At 42.4% G+C, this 16,956-nt stretch overlaps 1 protein-coding gene across 1 annotated transcript in view; it reads left to right on the forward strand.

Annotated features, from left to right (window-relative positions):
- Window positions 1–15,981, forward strand: part of LOC148029767 (putative membrane protein At3g27390) — an 87,092-nt gene extending 71,111 nt beyond the window's left edge. Inside the window, exon 10 of the mRNA XM_087686091.1 lies at window positions 15,642–15,981. Coding sequence (XP_087542217.1) covers window positions 15,642–15,933 — 292 coding nt within the window. The 3' untranslated portion in view covers window positions 15,934–15,981. The remainder of the gene's footprint in view (window positions 1–15,641) is intronic.
- Window positions 15,982–16,956: the final 975 nt, after the last annotated feature.

Here is a 16,956-nt window from a genome sequence, read left to right on the forward strand (position 1 = left end):
CAAGAAGAACCGGTGAACAAAATGGCGAGCTACTTGATCTAATTAGCCCAGGGTTGAGTAGGTCTTCGACTTGCTTTCTGATTTCTTCTTGTTGAGGACGGCTCACACGGTATGGTGCTATATTAGGAGGAGAACTACCCGGAATAATATCAATATGATGGTCTTCTGGCCTTTCTGGGGGAAGCTGATAAGGAAGATCTTCCGAAAAACAATCTTTATACTTTTCCAAGAGCTGAAGTCTCTCTTGGTTTTCAGCATTTATATTATCTTTTACATCAGTGACATAAAGCAAACAACATTGAACACAATCCTTAATTGCTCTAGAGACTTGCATATGGCTTACCATAGGTATGGTGTCTCCAGAAACTCTAGCTTGGATCTCGTACTTGCCTTTGTTGGTGAGTTCTACCTTCTTTTTGTGTTTTGTCTATAAAAGGAGGGAGTGTGGCCATAGGAACATTCAATTATGTACTTGCAAATTCTTGGTGTGGAGAGGAGCCTGTGGGTGTGTGAGCCGGTGCTTAGCCATTATACTCTTGATTCTCAGTGCCTTCCTGTTTCCGTTTGCATTCTCTCTTTCATTGATCTTGCATCTTTTATTATTCTGCTGCTTGTTTTTCTCTTCTAACATGGCTGAAGTAGTCAAGGTCTAGACATTTCGTGTCTTAGGAGAGTATTTCCGTTTGCATTCTCTCTTTCATTGATCTTGCATCTTTTACTATTCTGCTGCTTGTTTTGCTCTTCTAACATGGCTGAAGTAGGGCAGGTTCCTCCTGAGGGCGTGCTTTTCCTCTCAACGTTGGCATTGGGTTCTTTGTGAGGAATCTTGCTGGCCTTCTCAATCAGCTGCATTAGGTCCCAGTTGTATGCCATAGCTTGTGCTCTCGTGATCAAATGTTGCACCTCCCTCCTCTCATAGATAAGAGTTGAGAAATTTGAATCCCACATGAGCATGTGTAAGGAAGATGTAAGTGCATCAACATGAGAAGAATGAGGGAATGGACCAAGAATGTAGTTCTTGTAAACTGCATCCCAGCAGGAATGCAATGTCGCACATAGAATCACCTGTCTGCCTGCTACAAGGGGCACCCTACTATCTGAAGGGATCCCCTAGGGGACTCCAGTCTCCATAGACCCTCCTCCTTGAAAAAAGATGAATCCCTCTAAGCATCCCAAGCATGAGAAACGTGCTTGATGTTGTAAAGTTTGGCTCTAGACCTGTATTTACCATTGGTGTAAAGTGCAATGCACTGGATGTCTGATTTATGTGCATCCACCATCCACTTGATATATTTAATCATTCTCTTTCTGGTTGGGACTGTTGCATCAGCTGGCAAATAAGACCCTGGCCCACTATTATTATCTTGAACATACTGCTTTTAGGATACAGTTCAACAGGTATTGTAGCTTTGGATGCTTTCCTGCAAAAGATGGTGCTTTCAACAGGAAGGTCAAGATGATTGTCAGGCCTTGTTTCGAAAACTTAGGTTGTCAATTTTTCTGTTATTCAGACTTTGTTGAATGAAGTCATCAGAGCATTTGCAAACATATATAAGTACCAGGCCATGAAAACATGGAGAGATTAAATTGAGTATCATGATCATGGAAGGAATAAACAATGCAGGGACTGAGTAATTCTGGTTGTATGAAAAGAGATTGCCAATATTAAAGGCTTGGGCATGTTATGTCTTGTTTAATGTGCATTGACTATGTAGTTAATCTAGGTTATTATCTTCTCTCTGGTTGGGGCTCTACTCTGTTGGTTGCCAAATACAAAATTAGCTGTTTCATAATCCTCTCTCGGGTTGGGGCTCTACTTGGGATACAAAACTAGCTGTTCCATAATCATTATCTTAAATGAGCTGCTATTAAAATATGGCTCAGCAAGTAATTGCAGCTTTGAATGCCATCTTGTGAAAAATGGAGGGATCTCAACAGGAAGGTTGACACGATTGTTACGCCTCATTCAAAAAACTCTCTAAGGTCCATACTCTGTTATTTAGCCTTCTTGTTGTGGAATTGTGAGGGCATCTGCAATGTCCCCTGCTGAGCTCAGTCATTCCTGGAATTTGATTGAGCCCTGGTTACCCAATGAATAATCTGTTGTGTAGCCTATGGGGAGTAATCGGGGTTAAACTCATTATTTTCTGAGAGTGTAGGAACTAGGACTTTTAAGAAAAGCGTGGGCTCCTTTCTGCCCTAGTGCCATTCTGTGTTTTGAGTCTTTTGGAGTTCTTTGTAATTGTGTATATATCATCCATCTTGAGCTATACAGAGAGGACACCCATCGGGTGGTTTTGTATCAACGCTGCTCCTTGGTGGGCATTGGACTTGGTCAAAGTGAAGCCAGCCTCTCCTGCCTCTCTTGGAATGGGGGGTAATGACCTGATTAACTAGCAATTACAGCAAGCATAAAACTCAAATAAACTGAAAATGCAAATGTTACCACTTAATCTTGGACATTGGATAGTCTGTTGGCCCCAAAACTTGGTGCCCCTTGCAATATTTCTTTAACTTGTATTGCAAATGGATAGAGTATAACAAAGATTCTTTAACCTCCTCCCCTAATATAAGTGCCTCTTGCTGTCATAAATGACCAGCAAACCTTCAAATCAAAATTTTCCTTGATTTGGTAGGGGATTGATTGGCCTTCACTCATTCTCCTTGAGAAATAAATTAGCCCCAAACTCAATGTTCATTGGCTGGCCTCTTGAATCCTCTGTGAAAATTCAAGTTTGAAGCCTTCTAATTTGGACACGCTTCTCAAGGTGGTTGTTAAACCCTAATTTTGTTGCAAATTAGGGTTTACGACAAAGATTCACCAAAATATTCTCCTCCAACGATTGGATTGTTGTAGTACTTGGAGCAAAGTTGGAAAATGGTTGAAAAAAAGAGAGAATGTTGTAGAGAGAGAAAATTCAGAGATTTGTTGCGAAAATTTGGTAAAATTGAGTTGTTGACCTAGTTTTCCAGCCCCAATGGATTCATCAATAGCAAAGAGAGCATCAAAGGCTGCAATCTTTAGGTAAAAGTGTATCAACCGCGATCACCAACTTCCCTTGGTTAGGAATATGCAACTGCCTTTACCAAAATGGTCTCCAATGGTTGAGAAATGGCTTTAAAAGTAGGCATTAGCAGCGTAACCTCTCTTTCTAACACCTCCAAAATGCAAAAATGAGATTTCCTTCTCCCTCCTTTAGTTCCAATTCAGCTTCCCTAAACTTGTATGGGCAAGTTTTGTCAAGTAGCAACCTTTTAAACTTAATTTTTAGTATTATCCAATCCATTAAATTAATTTTCAAAATATGTTCTAAAAATTAATTTATTATTTATTTTGTGCCTAAAAAACAATCTAACCAACAAACAATTAAATGGCTAGGCCAATTTATTACCCAAGTGATCCTGAGCACTCATTAGCTCATAAGTGGCTTTAGTTAATTAATTAATGCTAATTTCTCAATGTAATCACGGACATTAATAGCCAATTAAATGTTCTAGGTTGAGTTTTGACACCCAATACTACCCAGTATTTGCTAGACATAACTTATTACAACTTTTTCCTTTGGTTTGATATCTAGGGATCTTGGGTTCCACACTGTCAAATAATTGACGTGCACCTTACATGTGCAAGTCACATTTGCACATTTGATTAACTTTTTAATCAATGCTAACCAAAGCAATAAAATTTCATGTCCTCATGACATGAATGGTCCCAAAGGAGTATTTGCAAACATATAGAAGTTCAAGGTCATGACAACATTAACCATTAAGTCAAGTATTATATAAGATCATGCAAGAACAAGTGTTAATATCAAAGGTTTGGGTTATGTGGTTAATTGATCAGATGCATGCTATGCCTTGTTTTATGTGATCAACTATCCAGTTTGTCCATGTCTTTTTGGTTGGGACTCTATTTTGTTGGTTGTTAAATAAAAGACAGTCTAGATCATAATCATTTTTTTGAACACACTGCTATTAGGATATGGTTCGGCATGCAATTGTAGCTTTGAAAACCCTCTTGAAAAGATGGGGGAGATTTTAACAGGAAAATATATTTGCAAATATGCACAAGTTCAAGGTCACGGAAACCCGGAAGAGTTAAGTTAACAAGTTAGGCTATGACTGAATTATTACCCTTTTGGATGTCAACTTTAAGCATACACCTCTGTCAGATGGGAGAGGATCGAGGTGCAGCTGAAGTGCAGTAGATAGTGTGAGAGTGAGAGACAGAGTTGAGCACGATACCCAATGCAATAGTACTGAATAGAGTATTAGCTGAAAGTACAAACGATAACCCTTATACCTTAGGGTTATAAGGGGCTGTTCACACCCGAACACAGTAAGTGCCCGTAAGTGTGCACCACAAGCACATACAAAATAGTACACATAATCTGGGGGAAAAAACCTCTCCTACCGAGAGTAAAAAGTGCCCCAGTGTCCTAGTGATCACCCGCACACTCCCATATGAGCGTAGGCGTAAGTAAGGCGTGTGAGATACCCAACAAACCCCCCTGGAGTGAAGAGTGATCAAGTGTACAAGGATCATCCGCCACCAAAGGGCGTCAAATTCAAAGCATCGCGAAATGCTTCAAATTTGTCTCGTGGAAGAGCTTTGGTGAAGATGTCTGCCACATTGCTGGTGGTAGGACAGTAGACAAGGCTGATATCACCTGCATGTAGCCTCTCTCTGACAAAGTGGTAGTGAATCTCTATGTGTTTCGTGCGAGCATGAAACACAGGGTTCCGTGCCACTGCAATGGCACTCTGACTGTCAGTATATAAAGGAGTAGGCTCCGTAACAGATACATCCAAATCAGCAAGTAAGCGTCTAAGCCATACGCACTCAACTGCAGTAGTGAAGGCTGCCTTGTACTCAGCTTCACATGACGACGTGGCAACAGTGGATTGTTTCTTGCTAAGCCAAGAAATGCATGACGAGCCAAGAAAGAAACAATTGCCACTAGTGGAGTGACGAGTATCAAAATCACCAGCCCAATCAGAGTCACTGTAAGCATGTAACTGCAGTGGTCCCCCCTTGGCATAAAGCAATCCAAGAGCTCTAGTACCCTGCAAGTAACGAAACACACGCTTCACAGCTTGCCAATGCGACATACGAGGCTGATGCATGTACCTGCTCAAAATTGAAACGGCAAACTGTATGTCTGGCCGAGTGTGGCATAGATAGATGAGACATCCCACTGCTGGAGCATAAGTATGGATATCAAACAAATCACTGTCATCATGTAATGACAGTTTGAGCCCAGGTTCCATGGGTGTACAAACTGGCTTGCAATCCTGTAAGCCAAACTTCTCAAGAAGTTGCCCAATGTACCTTGACTGACATAATCCAATGCCTCTAGCATCATGTACAAACTGGATGCCCAAGTAATAGTGCAAAATACCCAAGTCAGACATGTCAAAAGTTTGCTGTAAATTATTTTTGAATGCTGAAATCTGATCAGCATGTGTTCCAGTGAGCAAAAGGTCATCTACATATAGACACAAAATCAGCATGGATCCCCCCTCTTTATGTACATAAAGGGTAGACTCAGATGGGCTGTTTACAAACCCCTGACTAAGCAAGAAAGCATCTATCTTTGCGTACCAAGCTCGTGGAGCTTGTTTCAAACCATATAGAGCTTTTTTCAGCTTGCATACCAAATTTTCTGAGCCTTCAACTGCAAAACCAATGGGCTGCTGTACATACACTTCTTCCTGAAGTTCCCCATGTAAGAATGCAGTCTTTATATCCAGCTGATGCACTTTCCAACCAAAATGTGCAGCCAAGGCAATCATAGACCGAATGGTCGTCATACGGGAGGTAGGAGCAAAGGTCTCCTCATAGTCAATGCCCTTTTTCTGTGCGTAGCCTTTAGCTACCAGCCGTGCCTTGTACTTATGTATGGATCCATCTGCATTCCTTTTCAATTTGTAGACCCATTTCGTACCAATGGCACGCTTGCCAACTGGCAAAGACACCAAATCCCAAGTATGATTCTTATGAATAGAATCCAATTCAGCTTGCATGGCTGCCATCCAATGCACACTATGTCGTGCATCCTCAAAACATTCAGGCTCCTCATTATCATGAGTACATGCTGCCATAACAAACTCCATGGAATGTGCTGAATCATGCAGTCGAGTTTGCCTTCGAGTACGACCAGCCAAGGGTGTTTCCAAATGACTATCTCTCATAGTCTGCGTGTACCATCTAGGCACCTGTCTTGCTTCCTGACTGTGTACAAGTTCCTGCTGAATTTCAGTTTCAGCAATGTGCTGATTTACTGCATGTTCCATAGGAGCAGCTGGCTGAACATTAGGTTCATTTGCTGAAGTACTAGCTGAATCACCAAATGTGATGGGCAGCAGCCCTTCAAAGACATCACGGGCAGCCTGATATGTATCAAAACCAGCCAAGGATAATTCTGATTTTTCAACAAATACAACATCCCTGCTGACAAAAACCTTCTTGGTCACGGGATCATAGAGTCTGTAGCCTTTGCTTTCGCTGCTATATCCCATAAAGATGCATTTTACAGCCTTGTTGTCCAACTTCTTTCGAAGTACCTGTGGAATATGGGCATATGCAAGACACCCAAAAGTACGGAAGTGGCCAACAGAAGGTTTGCGGCTGTGCCAAGCCTCAAAAGGTGTGACGGTTTTCAAGGCCTTGGTAGGGCATCTGTTCAAAATGTGGCAAACGCACATGACGGCTTCCATCCAAAAACTATGAGGCAAACTCTTTGCCTTCAGCATACATCTGGCCATCTCCATGAGTGACCGATTTTTCCTCTCTGCTACCCCATTCTGCTGTGGAGTATATGCAGTAGTGTACTGATGGATAATGCCCTTCTGCTGCAAATAAGAATTCAGCATAGAGGACATGTATTCCCCCCCTCGGTCCGAACGGAGAGTCTTAATCTTGCAACCAGACTGAGTTTCCACAAGTGCACTGAAAGCCAAAAATGCATCATACACTTCTGACTTCTTTTTCAAGCAGTAGACCCAGCAAAAACGTGTAAAGTCATCAATAAATGTTACAAAATAGTAACAACCACCCAATGACTGTGTCTGCATGGGCCCACAAACATCCGAATGCACAAGCTGCAATCTGGCTGTTGCTCTAAAAGCAACATCACGGGGAAAAGAGAAACGATGCATTTTCCCCAAAATGCAACCCTCGCATAAATGCTCAGGAGGTCTCTCCAAGAGAGGTAATCCATCCAACATCTGAGTACGCTGTAATAGCATCAAGCTGCCATAGTTTACATGCCCCAAACGAGCATGCCATAACTCTGCCTCTAACATAGCAGGAGTAAGAGTGGATGTCAAATATGCAGACTGATCTACCGAAAGAGCATCCAACTCATATAACCCATGACACAGAGAACCTGTCAAGACCAATGTCATGTGTTCCTTGTCACGGACCATGCAACGGTCATCATCAAAGGTGACCTGCAAACCACAACGTGCCATAGAAGAAATGGAAAGCAGATTCTTCTTAATGCCAGGCACATACAAAGCATCCTGTAGGCGGAGAATAGAGCCATCAATGGCTGTAAGCTGAATCTCCCCAATACCACGAACAGGGTATGATGCATTATTAGCACACTGAACAGACTTCCCAACGGGAGGTGCACCAAGAGAAGCAAACAAATCTCTACGAGATGTGATATGCCGTGAAGCACCACTGTCAAAGAACCAAGTGTCAGCATCCTCTGTAGAGCTAAATGCTCTATCAGCCCAAGAGACATCATAACTGCAAGTGTAAAAACAATAGTCCCTGGCTGCAACAAAGGACGCGGACTCGCTAGCAGTGGAAGGAGCTGCAGAAACAGACATCCCTGACTCCTTCTTCTTCTCTTTGGCGATGCGCTTCCTGCACTCAGTGATATAGTGGCCAGGCTTCTTGCAGTAATGGCATTTTCCTTTCTTGGCTTGCGTGCCCCCCTGTTTCTGACTTGTCTGTGAAGTGCTACTACTACCAGAACTCTGCGAAGCATTTTTCCCTTGGCTGTTTTTACCCTTCTGCCTTGACATAAAAGCCTGCTCAGAGGCTATACCATCCACACCACTGTTCCGTCTAGTTTGCTCCTCCTCTAGAAGCAAACTGACAAGCTGAATGAAAGTGATGGGCTCTTTCGAAATCCTCATAGTGAGGTTCAAGGCAGTATGAAAAGCCAAGTAAGAGGGAGGCAGTGAATTCAATGTCGTAGAAATCAGCTGCGCATCTGAGTAGTACTCATCCACATTCATGAGTTGCTCCCGCAAGTCCTGAATTTTGTTGAGATGATCCTGCATAGAATCACCCTCATTCATCTTTAGAGTCTCTAGCTCTTTCTTCAAGAAAGAGATGCGAGTCTCATTCTTTCTTGCAAACATCTGCTCCAATGTCAACCAAGCTTCTTGTGAAGAAGCTGCTGAACGAATATGAGGAATGATAGAACGCTGAACTGCCAATGCAATCAGCGACATAGCCTGTGCATCCCGTGTATCCCAAGCTTTCTGAGCTGCAGTTCTTGGGGGAAGTGGCTGAGCGGGCTGAGGTGGAGGGGGCTGAGGTTGCCCTCTTGCAAGTCCTCCTGGAGGAGGAGTAGCGGGAGCCACAACTCCCGGTCGTGCTTCCTCTCCACTGACATAATCCCACAAATTTTTGGCCACTAATACATTCTTCATCATGAAAGACCAAAGGGAATAATTGTTCCCATCCAATCGGTCTTCCTTGGACACATAGGTGAATACATCTCCTCCCTGATTTGCCATTATTTCCCAAAAGGCAATAGAGCAATGTCAATGCAGTACGGGCTGGAAATCTGCAAATTTCCAGAAATTGCAGCAAACACAAGTCTGCAATTAATGTGCAAGGGGTACTCTGTCAAAAAAAACTGTCACTGATGCACGCTTCCCAAGGTGCAATTAGTGCTCAGCAGCACTAAAACATCAAAAGGCCCAAAATTTTCTGCCCAAAATTTCTGTCACAAATGTCTGTTACAAAAGCCCCAAAATGTGCATTCAATGTGTCACAGACTGACACAGCACGTTTCCCAATGCTGAAAACTGAACCTGCTGCTGCTGCACGAATCCCTGTGTGGAAATAAAAAATGCAGAAATGTTACCTCTGCAGGTCGAAGACGGGCATGGATCCCGAGACTAGCACGAATCTCGAGGTGGCGCGTCAGAGGCGGCGGCGCCTTAGGGTACTGCACAAATGGCGGACTCCACGGGAGGTGGCGCTGGCTGAGCTGGCGCCTGCCGGAAGCAGAGTGCAGAGGCGACGGCCCTGCACAGGTGGCGTGTAGGTACAGGCGTGCAGGTCCAGGGGCGCAGCAGGCGACAGAGGCGGCATCAGGCGGAGCAGGTGGCGGGCGCTCAGACGGAGCTGCGCACAGGTGGCAGCGACCTCTGTAGGTGGCGCGCAGCTGGCGGAGTTGGCAGGGCTGCAGGCGACACACAGGAGGTGACGGGGTCACAGGATGTGACGGGCACAGGCGGCAGAGGCGGGAGCTCTGATAGACAGGTGGCGGGTGGCCTTTAGCAATGACGTGGCGCTGAGTGACTGATGACCTGATGACGGGCAGGACTGAGCTGCAAGTGACGTGGCTGCTGACGAAGGTACAGGCTGCACGTGCTGTACCAGACAGGTACTGACGAGCTGTCAGTGCTGACGCAAGTCCTCGGGAACCGAACAGAGCTGCTGACCAGCTCTGATACCAAATGTCAGATGGGAGAGGATCGAGGTGCAGCTGAAGTGCAGTAGACAGTGTGAGAGTGAGAGACAGAGTTGAGCACGATACCCAATGCAATAGTACTGAATAGAGTATTAGCTGAAAGTACAAACGATAACCCTTATACCTTAGGGTTATAAGGGGCTGTTCACACCCGAACACAGTAAGTGCCCGTAAGTGTGCACCACAAGCACATACAAAATAGTACACATAATCTGGGGGAAAAAACCTCTCCTACCGAGAGTAAAAAGTGCCCCAGTGTCCTAGTGATCACCCGCACACTCCCATATGAGCGTAGGCGTAAGTAAGGCGTGTGAGATACCCAACAACCTCAAGAGTTGCAAGAAATAATGGAGCAAGGGTGGCAATCTTTATATGGACAATAAGTTCCAAGTTAGTGGTCACGACTTCTACAGAGCTCCAAGTCTCCTAGTGGTGTAGGCCCCATTTTACTAGTTAGGACTGAATCCTTAAGTGAACAATATTAATCCTTTACCACATTTCTAGTAGAGTCTGCTGTAGTTGTCATTATGTACCATTTAGAAAAGGATCATAAACAATGCGGTCGTGTTTTCTTACCTGAAGGTGGATCTTATAGTATGTCATCTCATGGGTTGCACACTGATGTCCTTTCATCCATGATCCGGGCTCCCCAAGCATTTAAATTGCTGCAACATTAAATACAATTGTTACCCCTAGTGTCCTGGGCACTAAGCGACACTAGGTTTAGGGTTTATTTTCAGGTTTCCTATGACTATTAAGCCGTTAGGGTTTCATTTGATTATAAATAGACACTTTGTGCCTCATCAGCACACAATTGTGTATTATTCAATGCAATCTCCTCAAGTGTCGTACTCTCTCTCACTCATTAATACGTTGCTTCTCATTCGTGATTGAGTATCGATGTGCATTGATTAATTCTTTCATTCTCATTCATTTTCCATTAAATTAATCACACAATTGCTCCACACCTTGGTCAAGAGTGGTACCAGTACGAAGTTCCTTGGTTGTGCTTGCCATTGCTTGTGATCATTTTTCTCGCAGCCATTGCCATTGAGCGCCACACCTTGGTTGGTTGTTGCTCGAAGCCATTGCCATCATGCGAGCTTTCATTGTGTAGGTTATCATCACCACGACTAGTGGTCTCAACGGTTGCATGCCGTCGTGCTGCCATTGTCGATTCCAATTACCATTTCAACACCGGAGCGCCCCTACTATCGTCCTAGTGTTGCCCCTTGTCTTACGCTTGTCAACTGACCAGCCACGTTGACTGGAAAAAAGAAAAATTGTTGTCTCACGTCCATCAATTGACGCTTGTAGTCTGTCCTAGCTACCCTTTACATGGACTTTCCGTCATTCTTGCCCTGTTGACAATCGTTGTCCTTGTCACAATCGTCAAAACACGACCATTTGGAGTGCCGCCTTAATCCCTCTGGTTACAGACATGTAACTTGCCATTTTTGCCTTGTGTTTCAGTTGCCACATCATCATGAACTTCCCACCTTCAAGCATGTTGAGGCTTGGAGCTGCCCAAGTGCACCGCTTGTTGTCACGTCACCCGTCATCTCTATTGACCGTTGCGTTGCCTTTCCATTGACTTACCAATTCATCATCCGTGCCAATTGACGATCACAAAATGGTGAAACCTCATTAGAAAATTTCAATTGTTTCTTTGTCATATTGCTATTTCACATAAGGAAGCCCCTATTCCCATGTTTACCCTTTTAAGCATAGTTTGGCACTAAAATTGGCAATTTTCCATAAAATCTCCCAATTCATCCCGAATTTGCTCGGAGAAGTTGAGACTTGTCTCATCAAATCAAGGGATTCATCACCCAAGTGTCGATTTTCAACTTTCAACAAATTTGGGGCATTTCACTAAATCGGCTCAATTTCACCCCAATTTTGCCACCAAATTTGTGCTTTTTCAATATTCAAGCATTCTTCATTTTCATTGAGGCTCAATTCATTGTGGGCAGCAACATTCGGCGTCTTTTGCGTAAAGATTCACAAAATGGTCAAAATTCTCTTCAATCTCTTGATAAAATTTGGGGCTTTTTGATATTTGAGCTCAATTTCAACCCAATTTCTTTGGAAAGTCAGGGGCTTTTCTAAAATTCATCAAATTTCATCATCGTCAAGGCTCAATTCACCTTGAGGCACATCATTCGGCATTAATTGGGTAAAAGTTTTATCCAAAAATTTCCATCTCTCTTCAGTTTTTAGGTCAAATTTGGGGCTTTTGCCCAATTACACCATCAAGGCACTCGAAATTCGGGGCTTCTGCCTCAATTCATTTTCTTGGCCCTCGACATACTCAAAAATTTTATTATTTGGCTTCTGACCTTGTTTTTTCCCGACATTGAAGACAAATTTTATTATTTCGGCATATTGCTGCATGTTCAGCCATTATTCTCTGATTTCAGCATATTGCTGATTGCTGCCTTGATCTTGGTATATATTATTTCTGAAAATAATTATTTTCTACATATTTCTCTCTCCTCAATAGGAAAACAACAAGAAAAAAAATATTCTTCTTCATTTACTGGACTTCATTGAGGTGGGCAGCATCTTATTTATGAATGGCTTATTATTACTTGGGTATCTATTTTCTCTCTTCACTTGGAAAATGTTATCTTATTGCTGATTTCCTTTTACGGTCAGCAATAATAATGATTTGTTGGGCATGCTTGGTGCCGATGATAAGCTCAACAAGACCAATTATGCAGTGTGGGCTTACATGATGCGGCATGTTCTTGTTGCAAAGAATCTATGGCATATTGCAAACGTCATTGAGCAAAGGCTAATCTCTCCAATGGCGGCACCACCTCTAGGTTGGATCCACATCGCGAGGTGGCTCTCATGATGCCAAATCATCTTCTTCTTTGACGACGCCTCCCACTCAAAACGAGATTTGAGGGGATGGCCGTGATGCCTAATCACATACCTCAATTGCTTTATTCGTGAAGAGAGATATCATTTCATACTACATTAGATCATGCAAGATAGCCAAGGATGCATGGCAAAAGCTTGCATCATTATATCAAGTGTGCAATGAAACGCGCACTGCTTACTTACGTAAGCAACTGGAAGACATTTGCATGGAAGGAGGAGGTAATATGGATGCCTATCTCACCTGCATCAAAGATCTTATTGAGCAATTATTAAATAGTGATGAAGAAGTTCCAGACAATTAGCTTGTTTCTATCACTCTTAATAGTCTACTGGAGTCATATTAAGGTTTTGCTACCACCTTGCGGTTGGTAACTATGAGTAACCATGTTATGTACAGTTTTGATCAGCTTGTGTCTCTTTTATTGGCAGAAGAACAAAGCTATCTCGGCCGCAATGCTACCATGGTGACCAAACAAGCCTTTTCTACCCACCATTGTGGAAAATGTCAAAATCAAGTAAAGTACAAGCACGTTGGTATAGAACGAGCAAATACCCATACTGGTCCATGTTCTTCATCCAATAATTCCTCCAAGTCATCTTCCCATATTGGTCCATTCTCTTTTAATCCCTCAAACCAAAGAGGGTCAATTATTGTCGAAAGATCGGGCACGACATTACTGAATGTCGTAAGCGCATTGCATCAGAGAAGAAAAAGGAGTCCGGTCTTGTTGTCACCAATGAGGCTGCCAACCTTGCCAAGCACAAGGAATATACTTTCTTCATCGAATGTGAATATAACCCTTTTATTCATGATGCTTGTTCCCTTATCAGTGATGCAGCTTCTTCTTGGTTTTTTGACAGTGATGCTCCTAACCACATCACTTATTGTGGAGAATTATTCTTATTCATTTCTCATATACCTAAGGGGGGCGTAGTCATGTGTGCAAAGAATGCTTCTTATGCAATTGAAGGCATTGGTGCTATGCACGTTAATTCTATTTTTGGCACTCCCATGATGTTACAGAATGTCCTCTATGTGCAAGGTATTAAGAAGAAACTCCTTTCCATCTCAGCCATTGCTACTTCAGGCTTTTGTGTTCTCTTTGATGGTCCTTGTTGTGTGATTTATGATGATTGGGTACCTTCTTCTATTGTATTGACTGGCACTCTCACGTCAGGACTTTATTGTCTTGATACTTATGATTAATAGCATGCTGAAATTTCTCTTGATCATGCTCCTTCAACAAGTGATCTTTTTATGACACATGTTTCTTTAGTGCCACATATTCCAGATTTGTTGATTTTAATTCCATATATTGATGATTTGCTTATTATTGGGATGAATGCTGTCCAAATTGTAGCATTACAGCATAATGCAGCAACTACTTGCTGTCATTTATATTGTTGTTATTCACCCACCTATGGCTCCTCAATTTGTCACTTTGAGGGGGGCATAATTCCATCACCAAGAAAGTATTCAGCTGCCCAATCAAGCATCATAACTGACTACCCTTTCGTGAATCATTGGCAAACAACAAAGAGTGTCTTCACTTACCTCGAGGACACTGAGGATTTGAGCCTTTTCTTCAAGGTTGTTTCTTCACTTATGCATGGATTTGTGGATTGTGATTGGGCTAGTTATTTAGAAGTCATTTTGAGAGATCTTTTTATGAAGGCTATTCCTCCATTAGAGTTTCGAGCTATTCAGCCATTTCTACTCATATACCTTTTAAAACATGATCTGCCATTCATTGTATTGTCATAGGTTGCTATATCAATCAAAATGAACATCTACACCCTGACCACATATATCATTTTTTGTAGGATTTTGTTATTATTCCTAGCTCAGTCTGTCATTTCATGGAGGGGATTTTGTAGGCCATCTCGTGGGCTACTCATTGATGCCCTTTGATCCATGATTTGGGCTCCCTAGGCATTTAAACTGTCATTAAATGCAGTTGTTGGCCTTAGTGTCCTAGGCACTAAGTGACACTAGGGTTAGGATTTATTTTAGGTTTCCTATCATAGTTAAGCCATTAGGGTCTCATTTTATTATAAATAGACACTTTGTGCCTCATTAGCACAAGTGTGGCATTATTCAGTGTGATTGCCTCGAGCATTGTCCTCTCTCACTCATTAATACAATGCTTCTCATTTGTGATCGAGTATTGTTGTGCATCGATAAATTCTTTCATTCTCATTCATTTTTCATTAAACTAATTGCACAGCTGCTCCACACTTGGGCCAACACTTAAATATGAGAGAGAGACATTAGGACATGAGGCACACATCTTCCACTACATGTATCCTAATGTTTAAGGTGATTGTACATCATTTATTATTAGTTTATTAAATTTTGGGTAGAGCAATTACCCAATCAGTTAACTGCAGCAGTTTTATGATCTTACCTTCAAACTCTGCTCGCTTGTGTGGAACAGCATTTTTAAACAGGAAATACTCGAGTGTTGACGATGCCCAATATCTGTTTTTTTTTGCATTTGACTGCTGTTGACATAACTATGCTGCTTTTTTGAGGTGGGATTAGTGGAGCCTGAAGCCCATGTGAACAGTGAAACATGTTTTGAAATATCTGCATTGAAACATAGAAATACCTGCAGAGCATGGCGAAGGGTGACTTCACAGCTTTAATTTATCCATTGTAGTTCTTAAAGGAACCCAATGAGCAGCTACCTGCAGCTGGCATATTTAGGTAGTTCTTTGTATACCAACAGGGGATATGAAGATGGCATAGGTCTAAAAAATCGATCAAAAGATGCATTTTAAGAATGCCTGCTGCTTTATTATTCTGTACCACATCAATGAAGTTCTTGTATTGTGTGCCTACATCATTAGATATCAATCTATATCCTGATCAAATGGAATGCTATTGCCTTCATTCTGAAACAACACTAGCAATTTTGAATCACAAATTTGAAGCAATTCCTTATCCACGTTCACATTCTTTTTCCACTGCCCATCCTACTTACTATTTACTGTGCATGTTGTTGATGCTTCTTACAGAGTACAAGGAATTGTAACTTCAATCTCCAGACTACCAACTTTTAGGCGACGTTATCAAAGTATTGTGCGGAATCTGATTGCTTTTGCTCATCGCGATTTTACATCTCCAGGTGGTAAAAGTAAAGGTAGTCCGGTGAGTAGTAGTTTGTCATCCGAAGGCAGTATGCGTTTTATTAAGCCTCAAGCTGCAAGATTTTCAGAAGGTAATTTACACAGGGTCTTGTCACCTGGGAAAACACCAGGGCTTGATTGGAAAACTTACTCTTCATTAGATGGAGATGACAAAGTCTGATCATTATGTGCTTTTTAGATCAATATCCATTCTTTATTTGTGTTCATTCATCCGAGTAGCTGCTCTTTTTTCCCTTCCTCTTTCTCTCTGTAATCGATTTAAACTCCTTGCTCAGGTGGAGGGAGACCAGATTTACTTGGTTATTATTTTGTATGATGCTGTGTTGATAAAGGCTGTAAATATTGAGCATAATTCTCTCTCCTACCTTAATATACGCTCTTTCCCCTACCTTAATGCCATGCCATAGTGAAGAGTTTGGGCCACATCTTTCCTTCGCTTACAAATTAGGAAAAATGAAAAAGGATTTTTGAATTATAACTATTTTTTGTAATGCGTTCTTATGTGATTAATGTAGTGCCTACCCCATATGGGTAGACCAGCCTTGAGCTGCCCCTAGCGCTCGAACTCCTGAAACTCACACATCATTGTTATTGTACATCTGGGAGTGCTGCTGTAGTATTGAGAGATTCTGTCCTTCACAAGTTGTGTATTCAGGGTCCTGCGCTGGTGATGATGATGTTCCAGGCTTCTGGTGGTTATGTATAGAAAAATGACTGAAGGAGCATTTTTGGCATTTGGTCCATGGCCAGGGCCAGTGTCTCCTTGAGGTAGCATTTCTCCAGCAGGTGCTTACTATCCAAACATTGCTATGCAGTTTTCTAATCGCTCGAGCTTGTTCTTCAGAAATGCTACGCAATCCAACAGCTCATCACTTGTATCTGCGTACTCATCTGCCACATGTGAATTACTAGTCCCTAATTAATGATTGCCCAACACGTTTTTGCATGAGCTGAGTGCTCTGTCTCCTACTATTACATCACTGCAGCGGTCTTACCTCTGCATTCACATTGATAGTGATTGCCAGGTCCAGTTGGAACTCTTAAGCTCACAAGCAGCATGATCCGTAGCTTAGTCCACCCTCTGGACGGTTTCGAGTGCACTCAATAGTTGGAAAAGGTAGTGGGCTAAAAGGGTCCATGTTATGGTGGAGTGGCCTGGAACTTAAGCCCACAAGCAGCAGGA

This window comes from Lygodium microphyllum, chromosome 10 (genome assembly GCF_053477565.2).
Source record: "Lygodium microphyllum isolate KBCC chromosome 10, Lygodium_microphyllum_v1.1.10, whole genome shotgun sequence".
In the NCBI taxonomy this organism is placed as follows: Eukaryota; Viridiplantae; Streptophyta; class Polypodiopsida; order Schizaeales; family Lygodiaceae; genus Lygodium; species Lygodium microphyllum.